Source organism: Ceratosolen solmsi, unplaced genomic scaffold (assembly GCF_000503995.2).
Source record: "Ceratosolen solmsi marchali unplaced genomic scaffold, CerSol_1.0 scaffold25, whole genome shotgun sequence".
NCBI lineage: Eukaryota > Metazoa > Arthropoda > Insecta > Hymenoptera > Agaonidae > Ceratosolen > Ceratosolen solmsi.
The window spans coordinates 1,032,435-1,046,194 of NW_011948444.1; the positions used below are offsets into that span (position 1 = coordinate 1,032,435).

The 13,760-nt window shown below is 37.7% G+C and overlaps 1 protein-coding gene across 1 annotated transcript; it reads right to left on the minus strand.

Moving 5' to 3' along the window:
• Window positions 1-3,364: 3,364 nt before the first annotated feature.
• Window positions 3,365-13,345, minus strand: LOC105366031 (uncharacterized). Its single transcript, XM_011504339.1, has 4 exons — window positions 12,437-13,345; window positions 9,331-9,483; window positions 4,148-4,498; window positions 3,365-3,588 (listed from the first exon to the last, which is right to left on the minus strand). Exons 1-4 carry the CDS (start codon window positions 13,121-13,123, stop codon window positions 3,442-3,444), a joined length of 1,338 nt encoding a protein of 445 aa, XP_011502641.1. The 5' UTR covers window positions 13,124-13,345; the 3' UTR covers window positions 3,365-3,441.
• Window positions 13,346-13,760: the final 415 nt, after the last annotated feature.

A 13,760-nucleotide genomic window follows, 5' to 3' on the forward strand; every position in this document is an offset into this window, starting at 1 on the left:
GAGGGAAAAGCTTCAATTCATAAATCTCTCGTATACCCTTCCCACCTCCCCGCCTCCTCCTCATCCTCCTAATCCCCTCTTATACCCCCTTAGCCCCCCTACACAATACCAATACCTATTCCCCGTTCTCCTCTACCCCTCTCCCCTTATCTGGCCCTATCGTATCCATGCATCAACGAGTCTACTCTCATCTCTCTTTCTCTCTCCTACCCGCCTCTATTCTATTTGTTTCGTTCGTGTGTGCGACCAGTGGAGTGGGCGCGAGTGCTCGCGGCCGCATTATCATTGTTACAAACCCAAGGTCCCATTGTGCTCCGTTTGTGTCAGGGTTCGGACGTCACGCGGGGAGCCGACACACTTGGTGCCCTCGATGTCGCGTGCTGGCGCGGCTCGGGTCTCTTGCTTTTGCTCTTGTTCTCTTTCGCCTGTCGGCCTCTCGCTTTCTCGCGGTCTTCGAATTCGTAAATTGAGATCGGCGCTCGATCCCCCGGGCCTCGCCAGCGTCCAATCGATCCCTTCAAGCTGCAGCTTCCGAGAAGGGGCGAGGTATTGAGGTGTTGCGGAACGGGACGGGGGGTGGGGGTGGGGTGGAAGAGAGGTTAAGTAATCCGCACTATTCGGGGATTTGGATTTTTGGTTTCGGAGCCTCCGGGCCACCTTGACCTTACCATAGCTACGCGTCAGACGCGCACGAGAGCAGCTCTTTTCACTAGGTTGACTTTACGTAGAATATTTATTCGCATTCGTGTTAAAAAAAAGTCACCCTTCCCGCTTAGAATTTACAATTAATAATGCCCCTATAATTCTCAAACTCTCTTTATTCAAATTGCCCAAATAAATTATTCTTCATTTATCTTTTATAATTATCTCGATTATTAATACTTTTTGGAGATGGATAAATAGTAAGAGACACAAGCGATTAAGATTTTCATTATTCGTTTATTGTTGTCAAAAAATAATTTCATCCTTTTATCCACTGTGAAGTTGATTTAAAAGCATACATTGAGCAGATCGCAGGTTAATCGCACAAATATATCAGAATAATGTCTTCGTCTGCTTCAATGCCTTATGATCGGAACAACTGAACAAGCTTTATGTCGCATTAAAGTCGAAGGGTAATGATCGTTTGCCATTGGTTGGAACGGTCCTCGCTTGGGACGTACTTTCAAGTCGAAAAAGGATTTTTCCCGAACGTGGAGTGGAAATCTGAGTAGCTGCGTGGCATCAATGATCTAACGATGGCGGATCATCATAGCGAGCGAGATTAGTCGCGTCAATATAATTGTAGGAGAGCGATGAACTTGAAAAGACGCATTCGTGCCCGCATTTGCGAATGTAGTTCACGCGCGCATTGACATAGAGACACTCGAGCGTCTTCAGAGTCAAAATTAATTATTATTTTATACATGTAACATGCATATATATATATATATATATATACATATTTATATAGATATACGCGTAAGTAATATTATGAAATATTATGTTGAATACATTGATGCAACATATACGCACTTGTATGGGAACAAATACACGTGTACCCTATCCTATTCGTTCGAATATGGTTATTTCACATTTTTGCAAATGTGTTGGTTCGTTCGTGCGTATATGCATGCATTTACATTTAATGCCCGAGGCTTAAAAGTGACTCCTCTTATTTCATTTTTTCGCGATATCATTCTTTCTCGCATTAAACGACAAACTGTACAGTGTATCTGTAATAATAAATAATAGTACGTTTTATAATTATAAATTATAATACATTTTATAGTGATTTGATACAATATTTAAAAAAACGCAAAGGAAATTTCGTTAATACAGAAATTATTATTGTTTAACCGGATCTGCTTAAGTGATTTAATTTGCCTGAAATACTAATTTTTTCGGATGAGGGAATGAGAAGGGACATTTCTGTATTAATGAAATTTTTATTAAGTCGGATATTTTATTCTCAGAGTATATGTACGTTACTAGTATATACATTTTTATGAGACAGTATTTGAGTGTTCATGCTTCATGAAAAGATAATAATTATCATTATAGGCTAAGGAAATGCAATTTTTTTATACATAAAAAAGAAACCGCATTCTTTTATATTTTTCAATGTTTCGTATTGGTTAAAAGTGAATTTGCTCTTTAATAAATTTTAAATATGTCGCGCAACAGTTAAATATTTAACTTTCATATCGTTTTTATTTTTAATCGTTAAAGAATTTTATATATTTCTTTCGCATAAAAATATTTAATATTATAATGATCATTACACTTTGTCGAATTTCAGTCCTCACAAATAACCGAAAAGTCTATATACATTAAAAAAAATAGGGGGAGGAGGGCTAAATTTTATCATATAATTTTCATAATTTATTGAATTTTACTTTTTAGATGTATATTTACTATAGTTTTCGATATTTTACATTATCTGCATACCTATTGAAACGTAGACATTGCTGTCGTCATAGTTAAATTCTTTCACAGCCCTTCGCAGTATAACAACCATCACGTAAAGTGTTTGACATGAAAACGTGCATTCTTTTTGTCGATGTATCATATATTAAATTATACTTTCTTTGATTCATTTAAAAAGAAAAGAGAGAGAGAGAGAGAGAGAGAAAGAAAAAAAGAAAAAGAAAAGAAAAAAAAAGGAAAAAGAAAAGAAAAAATTTCCTAAATCGGCATCGTATATACTACGTTTCGTTGGATTATACATTTCTTTTCCGTTATGTCCCTCGCAAATCAGTAATAACGTCGTGTGAGTGCAAAATTTAAATTTGCACATGTGTATAAGTATTTAGTGTATATTGCGTAAAAACGTGCGTGCCTCGCCAATACTCACGTACCACTGCACGCAAGCACACGCGTGCACGCACGTATACACATGTCACACGCATACACACGCGCACAAGGAACAATCACTAATTACCGATGCATAATTTTAGAAATTCCGTCACTATATTATCCTTGTCTTTTATACTGCATTACCAATCGCAATTACTTAAGAAGTACCTGTATTTTCCTTGCAATTTCTCAATAATTTCTTAAGTATTCGCATTTGGATCGCATGTCACTGTAAACGAGCATTCGTTTTTAATAAGCACAAGCACTGAGAAAAGCTTCCGAGCGACACAGACATTCGGGGCACGAGTAGTTTCCTTTCTCCTCTTGGTGAAGAATGTGCCGATATGCACAGTTGGACATCAAGTAATCGATACATTTATCGATAGCCGTCCACGACATGATGATCGCGTCATCATAAATATGGCGGTTCTCGAGTGTTCGAAAACGAATGCCTTTTGAAATTCATCTCTTTCGTGGCTAATGGAATCAGCCAAGTATTTATAGAGGGATGGAAGGCGACAATGGCAGAAAAGCTAAAGGGAAGAGAAATTAAATAACGTCGGGGCTATCGATTGGCGGGCTCGTCAAGATTGCTTGGGCCGCTCAGACGAGAGACTCGAGGTTGGTGACACCCGCGGAGTATAAGGCGCTGCTCGCCGTCTCCTTGACACCCTGCTCGCTCCGCATCGCCAAGTCCCGGGAGGGCACGATCAGGTTCCGCCGGCACGCCTCCTTCTTCTCGCGCTCCACCTACAACCATCCACCCACTCCTTAGGTTTCTGCAATTTAAAACTGGCATCGTCCTCGAAGTTTTCCCGCGAGAACGAGGTGTTCCCATAACGTATTAACGACCGCTCGACGCGAGCACCCTTCCTACGCGGCCTCGAAACGTCAGATTCACAAATGGAAAAAAACTCGGTCGAGCATTAAAAAAAAATCGAAGCCTCGCCTTTTCACTCGCGAACTAATTTACTTTCATAAGCTTAGATTCATCGGATGCGCGATAGTTTCGTACAAGAATTTCTTTTTCAGCATTTTCGAGTATCTTGCAACTCTTCAAGTTTCAATAAATAATAATGCTTGAAAGAGTGAGAGCCAAGCGTAAAGGGACACGTGAAAGTGTCGCGTTTATTACAGCCTCGCCAATCACAAACGAACGCGTTTATCGTTATCCAAGGATGCAGCGAGTCTGGTGCCGACGAGTATAGTATCGTTATCGAGGGTTCGCGAGTGTCGAGAGGATGTCCTTCGAATGATTAAAAAGGGATGAAAGTCTGGGCGAGACAGTGAGAGACACCAATGAGCTCACCTTGTAGAAGAGTCGGAGGTAGTGGCAGGGGAAGACAACGCACTTGCCGGCCTCCTCCTCGGCGTCGATGTAGACACCGCGCACGAGGACGGAGTTACTGCAGTTGAGTAGCACGAGGAAGATAAAGCAGCCAAAGTGGGTGATCCAGCAGGAGAGCTTGGGATCGTCGGGCAGCAGCCAGAGGTCGAGGATGTTCCAGATGCCGCGCCAGACGTTCACTGTGCCGACGAAGCTCAGCAGGAGGAAGCCGTCCGCGGCAACGAGACGCGCGAGGCCCGTGAGTCGCGAGCACGTGTATCGCATCAGCGGCTGCAGGGAGAACGTTACCGCGACGATAGCGTAGCCCAGGATCTACGTGAAGGCACACGTCATTGCATTCACCTATTGCAATATTATTTGGAGTCCTGACCTTAGCCTACGCGTTCGCGGGCTTTGCCAAACATTTCGCTCCCCAAATCTCGCGCACACTGCCATACGCATGCACGCATACAGAAATAAAATTTACAACACATCCACAGAGAGCAACGAGAGAGATAGACAGACAGACAGACAGACAGACAGAGAGACAGACAGACAGAGAGAGAGAGAGAGAAAGTGTTAAACAAATTTTTTTTTATCTTAACTATATTTATACATTACTTTTGTGTGCGTGCGTGAGTACGCTCGTCATTAATTATTCTTGAATTAAAATCATAGTTGCTTGTAAAAGTTTTTATGCTATTCCAGGGATCTGTTAAAGAATCAACGTTTCGATAGCTTCTCTGACTGCGTAATAGATTACTCATGTATGTATTAATATGTAATTCTTTTAATTAGGAATGACGATTGGCATTTGTTAGAAATCTGAATTACAGTGTATGATACTTCAAATTTGTCAAGTATTAGAGAAATAGAAGAGGAATAGAAATCCTTTGAAAATTGCTTTTAAAATTTAATTGCATTGGAATATTCTCAAACTAAATAGAATATTTGGAGGACGAGGTAAAGTGGGAGCTATAATGAATAATTGACGGATAAAATATTTATTTATATACGTAGTCAAGTGAATCGGTGCACTTTTTGAACTTTATTTGGCGCGGTGAGAAAAAACAGAGATCGTACGTATTATATGATATTATGTCGTAGGCGGGGAAGTGAACGTCAGTCTGTGGGAGAATGTCAAGGAAGAATCCTGTCCTTCCTGGTGCCGTTTAACGCATCAAGCTTCTTTAACCAACAATAATATAACGGTTTTATGATAATATACATCGTATAGTTTAAGAATAAGCGTTCGACAGAGTAAATAAATATATGTAAATATTGGTGTTATCTAAACGAAGGTAAAATTATTAATAGCAATTATGATAAGAAAACGAGAAAAATTGTGTCAAGAACTAGACTTACAATGATATTATCATATAAAGTTGATATTCTATGAAAATGAATAATTAAGCTTTATTAAAAAAAAGTAAAATAAAAAAAAAGAAAAAAAAAATAATTGCAATATTTATGAAGATAATTGTAATCGCGTTAAAAATGATTTTATCATTAAATTATTTTATTATTAATAGATGTTATTCATAAATAAAAATATAATAAATAATAAGTTAACGATTGCTTCTTTGACTTAAGAAGTTAAAACTAATTTCTGTATATTCAACCAGAAGGTAAAGATAATTGTTCCCATTATAGTTGATAATTTTAATAAATCGAAATAATATAGGGATCGAGGGATTCTTCGAACGATTAAATATTTTATAAAAAATTATTTGTGCTAAATTTTCAATAGCACCTATGAGCGTAAGATCATATAGGTTAATATATTTTTTAATTTTATTTCAATTGCATCTATTTAATAAGAAATAGGAAGCCCGTGCGTATTCAGTTATCAATTAAACCTAAATTAAGATAGTTGAGTTTGAAGAATAAGCTTTTCAACGATCAATTATTATTGGATATTAAATAAAAGTTCCTTATCTCATAGAAATATCTTATTGACTCAGGTGAACAATATGTTTCCATTAGCTTTAAATAAAATCATTTAAAAAAAATTGCCCACATTGAATATATTATTCATTTATTTCATATTAAGATCATTCGAATAATTCAAATTTGTTAAAAATAATGGTAAATTTGTACTGTAGAAAATATAAATGTGACAATCGTATTGGACGATATTCATTATGGGTGTATATTTTCTGAGCTATGAATTTATATTACTAATACTTACGGAAAAATAAATTGTCAAACACAAAGAATGAAATGCATATTGACAAGATGTTTAAAGGAAATAGCTCTTTTGGAACAACAACTTTTGGGAGAGAGAGAGAGAGAGAGAGAGAGAGAGAGAGAGAGAGAGAGAGGAAGAAATCGTTGTACAGAAGCAAGTATTTCTTTACAAAATCTTCTTTCTGAATTGGAGAAAATGAGTCGAGATAGCGACATGATGAACGCGAATGTGAACATCTCAATTTAAGTAGTAACGCGGTTCTCGTGGATACGTGTGAAAGTCTTACCAGTCGGTAATGCGTCTCTCTCTCTCTCTCTATCCGCCTCGAAAGAGCTCAGTGTCAAGGGCATCCTCGATCCCTTTGGTCGTGCTTAGTTAACGTACAAAATCCGTAAGCCTTTAAGGCCGTAAGGCTGATGATCAAGAAAGACCCCCCCCCCCTTAACAACTTCTCCCTTCTCCCAGTTTTTCGAGTAGACAAATAAATAAGAAGTTCTTGCGCACGTCGTCAATCACAAGCAATTGAGAATAATAATTAATTATAGAAACCAAGTTGAACGCCGGTAAAATCGGCCTCAGCCACGTTCGTTAACTCCTCGTCTACAACGATCGAGTCCGATCAGAATTTTATTGCGTATGAATTCATAGAGCTACGAGCTTTTGCTCGTTAGTTATGGTATTGTTCTATCTCTTCTTTATGCTGTTTTCATTGCTTCCGGAAACGTTTGATGGCTACTCCAGAGCCAACTTCGTGCCTCTTCCCGTTCGCTTAATTAGCCTCGCGATCTCTGTGCCTCTGAATAGATTTTCTCGGCAACAATAATTATTGGACTTTCGAGAAGGAATATATTATGCTTATCAATTAAAATTAACAGTATGTCCGGGCGCATACGCTACAATTAAAAAACTTGAATTTCGGCGCGCGATTGTCCAATTCAACTGTTTATCCTTCTTCTCCCACTTTTCTTTCCGATAATCGAATAAACGTTGTTTGCGTAAGCTCAATGACGTTAATTATTGAAAGTTTTACATTAGTTTTAGTAGTAATGTTAGCAGTCAGTTGCTCGTACAATATTTGAATGAGCGTTTTCAATGTACAAATAGATTTTCGCGCACACACGCATGCACGCACGCACGGACGCATATACGTATACAGAGGCACGTTTACACGCAAGCCGCAAATGCACGACAAACAAATAAACAAACAAACAAACACAAATACAAAACATACAATTTAGTTAAGCAAGAGAGTAAACATTAAAAAAAAAAAAAAAAAAAAAAAAAAAAAAAAATTCAACGGTTAGCTATATTTTCACAGTTTAGTTAGTTACATTTTCACAATTACTAAAATAATTATATTTTTATATTGTACGACGTTGATCCGTAAATTTTAAGTTGATTCTGAAAAGTAGGATAAAAAAAATTAAAGAGTACGCGACATTTAATATTATGAGGATACAACAATGAAAATTTTAACCGACCCAGAAGCGAACTTCGAGGGTTATATGCACTTCATTCGACATCGTTTAACTAAATTGTCTTGTACTTCAATTAAGAAGTAAGAAAATAGTCGCTTATTTGTCAAATGTTTAATCATCTCACAATCCCTTTTCTTTTGCATTAAATGTTTCAACCTTTTTGTTCTCTCGCTCTCTCTCTCTCTCTCTCTCTCTCTCTCACGCTCTCTCTCTCTCTCTCGCTTTACCTTTTTACTGCCCAATATTATATCAGTTAATTAAATAGTAATTCGCTTCATTTTCATCTACGCTTTTTACTTAAAACTTATCAAGTTATAAGTATCGCTCATATACATTAAATAAAATACGAAAACATACTTTTAGGATATTCAAGTTAAGAATATTTTATATTAATTTGTCAGGCATATCATCTAATTAACGGGATACTATTTATTTCTATTGACATTTTCGATGATGCTTTTTTCATTAATATTAAAATTTCTTCTTTTTTTTTTATATTATTAGGATTTTTTTATTTCAATCATGACAAATCGTTTTAATCTATATGTTATAAACTTTAAGTTACGTAAAGTAATGAATAACTTTTATTGTATATCATGCTTTGGAATTAAAAATAATGAGTAAATTATCGTTTTTTAATTAGCAAATACATTTTCTTGTGTTTCTTTTTTAAATAGATAAACTAATCAATATAAATTACTATGCTATTTATGCATACAGATATGAATGGTACCAAAATTAGAATCGTAACGAGCTATAAAATAAATTGCACAGCTTGAATTCGGATAATCAATACTTTATTACTATAAAATATAGCTAATAAATATATGTCGAATATTCATTTTTTAAGTCTTACATTGTATCTATCACTATCATTAATTCATCAATTTGTTAATTAATTTGATATTTTTATTTTGACTTCAAATTTCTATCGTTATTATGTAAAAAACTTATAGAGTATATTTCAATAATTTTTATGAAATATTTCAATTTTGTCAGATCTTTTATTTATGTTGGAGATTACTTTTTTCCTAATTCACTCACTTCGTTCGTAGATGATAATGAAAACAATAAAGATTTCTTCCGAAGATAACAATATTTAAAAAAAAAAAATATTTACAAATTTTATCGATTATTTTTTTACCAATCACTTATTATTTTTGTTGTCTTATTAATATATTTCATGATAAAATAAGACGTTTAGCTGAAATCATTGACATAAGTTTTTCGTTAATAGTATTACGTCATTGTGATAATAGTGAAATAGTATTTAGCAAAACCGAAAATGTAAAATGAAATTATTGATCGGAATTATAGAGGCCAGGAAGACTTGAATCCTTTTCCTTAGTAATTATATTATTGTAATATAATTAATTAACTTCAACATTAAATGCTTGTACAATGTAAAGAATAGAAACGAAAAAAAAGTTAAATTAAAAATATCTTCTTATATATCTACGAGTATTAGTTTAAAGGTAAAAAACTCATTAACTTACGAGAGAGCCAATAGCCGAGTGTTCGCGATTTTCTGGGAACAGATAAAGATCGAATAGCACCCAGGCACCCCTCCAAACAAAAACTACGAGAGTTCCAATAATTCCAACGCTGAATGCGCAATCGAGAATGTAGAGTGACCAGTCCCTCGTATTCTGAAAAAAATTCTTTATCAAGCATTCGACCAGTCATATTTGATCCTTAATGCTATTGGAATTAATAAAAAGGATGCCAATTTAACATTAAATAAATCAATTGGAATCAATCGGATATCAACCTTATTCCCTTTCATTACTATTTACACATTTAATCTTTAATGTATAAAATTGAACAAAACATGGAATAAATAAAACTGTAACATTGTGGTTGTAGTATTATTTTGCAAAAAAAAAAAAAAAAAAAAAACAACGATTGACTACATTTTACTTGCTTTATTGAAATGACTAGCTTATATTACATATATATAATACAAATGAGAAGTTGATTGCTAAAGGTTGATAATGTTGCAGTCGACTCATGTATTTTAGAGTCCCCTGTTTCTCTATACACGATAAAGAAAATTTTTTAGTACTTATAAATAAAATTTTATTAAAAACTCTTAATTTTTAGTAATATTTATCACTGAATTTTAGTAAGATTTCTACTCGGAAATATTAGCATCTATCAAATATATTATTCAACAATATGCTTTAATATAGCCATCATATAATTTGTATAAGAGAATTTTTATTAACTTTGAAAATGAAATGTCTTTTATTTAAGAAGACATAATAATTTCTCTTTTACCTAATAAACTCCAGAATATATTATTGCATTAGATATTTTATTAAAGATTAATATTAATGATAATAAGTTAGCTACATCTACAATTACAAAATAGCTGTATTGTAAAGTAGTAGTGTAAAGTTTGTATAAAATATATTCATAATGAAAGAACAATTATATCATTGAAATACTGCTAATATTAAGAAATCACCATTCCTAATTTTTAGTCATTAAAAAGATCTTATTGTTCTTAAAATTTGTATTTTTAATGAGAAAGAAAATTGTTCTAATTAAAAAAAAAAAAAAAGAAAAAAAAGAAAAGGATCGAATATATTAATTATTAAATTAATTAATGAATTTTAATAATCAATTAACTATTCATTGCTGTAGGCAATATTTTCTTTCGGTTCTACATTTAGTGAATTTTATTTATAATTCAGATTATTGTCTTGATATAGAAAAAATGGTTTTTGAAACGAGGCATCTTAAACGGATATTCTTGTGTTTAAGCATGAAGTAAGGAAAGCTGATTTCAGCAATTAGCAAGAGACGGTAATAGGTTAATTGATTAAAAGATAATGATAGTGCCTTAAAGGAGTGGATAGACAAGCGAATGACAAGAGATTGGGAGAGACGTAGGTGGGAGGGAGTCGAGGAAATGAATTCAGAAAAGAATTGAAATGACGTGCAGCCGTGGAGACACGTGCGTTGCGCGGGCACATGTACAGTGTGCAGCGCACGCACACTATTACGTGGGGCAAAAGCTCGTACGCTCTTCTGGTCGTCGATCGCGGGGGAGTCTCAGGCCGGAAACTAAGCTTACGTGCAGTGACCGCTCGATGCCGAGCTCGAAAGCGGGAAAAATGCATTTGTAAGTACATATTATTGATTGATCGGTTAGGATTCGTCGCTCGTCGCGCGATTCTATAATTCAACTTGCAGCACATGTCAAGAGCACACGCACACATGTGCACCCTCGGCTCCGCATTAGAGGAACTCAGTTATTTTCATTCTCGGTATATTGTCAACGACTCTGCCTTATTTGTTGTTGCTGCTGCCGCTGCTGTCGTCGTCGTCGTCGTCGTCGTCGTCGTCGTTGCTATTACTATTATTACTTATTGTTACTCATTATTATTAATACTATTATTATTATTATTATTGTGATTTTTGTCATTGTTGTTGTTGTTATTGTCGTCGTCGTCGTCGTCGTTGTAGTCGTCGTCGTCGTCGTAGTCGTTGTCGTAGTCGTCGAAGAATTTAAAAATAGCAGGATGTCGTGGAGAATCACCGGAAATTGCAGTTTACGAATCAAGTTATTCGAACGAATTGAAATCTTTTCATTTGGGGATATGTGCCAGAACAAGTATGTCAAGTACGTTTGGCATTTTGCAATGCATCTCTCTTTTATTTTCTCAACGGAATTTCATATTCTGCTTTAACAAAAATTCTCCCGTCTTGAATCGTTCGTACGTTCGTCCGAACGCCATTGGGAAAAGTATCGCTAATCGACAATTGTAATAAGGATTTGCGCTGCCAACGCAAGTTCTTGCCGAATGAATAAATTAATGACAATGACGTCGTGTCTATTTACAAATCACCAATGCGATAAAAAATCTCGATAAGATTCTTTATACCGACTTCTTACCTACGTAATAGATAAGTACTGGAATTTTCGATTAAAAGCTCTCTATTAGGTTCATTGGCGCCAAACGCCACAAAATCAAGATTTCCATTAATCAATGCGTGGCAATGTATCGCGATAAGAAATTAAAAAAACAAAAAACAAAAAAAACACCGTCGCTACGGAGCTTTGTTTCAGCTTTATCCCGAGCTATATTATTATTAGTCAATGAATAAGCGAATGACTCTCCTTGCTTCTAATCGTCTTTTTACTTTGATGCATTTGATGAATGCCGCTTCCTCGAATTATCCATAATATTGGCATTTTAGTCGAGTGGTAGGGAGAAACATGGTCGTACGTCGCGCAATATGTTACGAGCAAGGCGAACAAATATATCGAGTTGCGAACAGTTCGGATAATTAAATGCCGAAAGAAGCGTTTGTCGTGAATAAGCCCTCAATTCTGAAAAATGGAGCTTGCTAAGCCAAGCACGTAATCATCCGCTTTCCTTATTTATCGCGGTAGCTCGGTGTGCACGGGTCTATGGCTCCGCTGGGGAGGGGATACGAGCAACGGTCGCTCTTTCTATGGGAAAACGAAGCCGCGTGTCACAACACGAACACGTGGATCGACGGCGGCTACGGGCGTGGGCGGTGATGCTGGGGTCGTTATCGTAAGGGCGATATACGCACTCGGGGAGAAAAGCGGAGCCGGTCACTTACGTTGACTCGGAATAGAGTGGGCACCTCGAAGTAACCGGCGAACGCGTCGAGACTGATGGCAAACGGGGGCGCGGAGATGTTCCTCAGAGTCCTCATAATCGCCAGCGCGAGGAGGCTGACGCAGGTCGTGGTGAATACGGTGCTAAAAGTGTGCTCGGTGTATAGGTCGAGGGCCTGCCAGGCGCCCCGCCAAGCATTAACGCAACAGAAGCCGAATATCGCGGTATAAAGCCTCGAGCCGAGGTAGAAGACGAGCCGATTCTTGTCCGGGTGCAGACACTCGTCGAGTACGTGCTGAGCGAGATTGAAGCTGAAGAGGCCGCAGAAGCCAATCAGTATGGAGGTCAAGCTGCTAAGCTCCGCGTCCTCCGGATATATGTAGAAGTCGCTGAGGCCCCAGGTACCGCGCCAGTAGCCGACGACCGCGGGCCCGGCGATCGTCGCGGAGAATACGGCGTCAAGGACCGTGAGCACGGTGTAGTGGATGCGCGAGCTCGAGGTTTCACGGCGATGGCCGTCGAGACGGTCGCTCGGACTCGCGTGCAGCTCCACCATCCTCCAGTCTGGCGGATACTCGCGATGGGCCTGCTTGGGTTCTCGCTGCCGTTGCTGCCGATGATGCCGATGATGGCGATGCTGTTGCTGATGCTGATGCGAGGCGGACTTGTCCTCAGTGGCGTTGCCCATTCTCAGGCATTATCGCTTTGAGCCGTTCACGTCGGCGCCCGAACGCGCTAAAAACAACAATGGGGCGCAGGACTCGGCCGAGCCCTGGACTCGGCGAGGCTCATCCCGATAACGGCCCCCATAGCCCCTTAATCTTTTAGTTCCTTGGCCGGTTGGTCGCCGAGCCTCGATCCGTCGCGGCTTCCTCCCGGAGCTCTGCTCGTGACTCGCGCAACTGCTCGAGCAACGGATGAGCCACTGCGAGGCTTCGGCCACGGCTATCTTTTATCAACTGTTGAGCGCGGACCAACACCATCTCGCTATCAAGTCGAGCACGGAGCATCGGTCTCTCTCTCTCTCTCTCTCTATATATATATATATATATATATATATATATATATACATATATAGACACATACACGCGCATACATGCACACTTTATCTCTCTCTCTCTCTCTCTCTCTCTCTCTCTATCTATCTATCTCTCGCTCCCTCTCGTCTGCCTCATCGGCTCGCATACTCATGTCAAAGCGATGACAGCAGTGTTCCACTACGTTACTCCATTCCCTTCTACTTGTCCCCTGTACTCACATAATGCGTAGACGCGTCCCTCTGGATATGTGAATGTACAATGCACAGAGCATAACAAGAGAGAGAC

Bases quoted from the DNA above. Each gene is read 5' to 3' on its own strand.
- LOC105366031 (XM_011504339.1), bottom strand. From the start codon at position 13,123: ATGGGCAACGCCACTGAGGACAAGTCCGCCTCGCATCAGCATCAGCAA. The intron at 9,484-12,436 runs GTAAGTGACCGG...AATTTTTTTCAG, and splicing joins CCACTCTATTCCGAGTCAAC to AATACGAGGGACTGGTCACT. The intron at 3,589-4,147 runs GTGAGCTCATTG...GGATGGTTGTAG, and splicing joins ACCTCCGACTCTTCTACAAG to GTGGAGCGCGAGAAGAAGGA.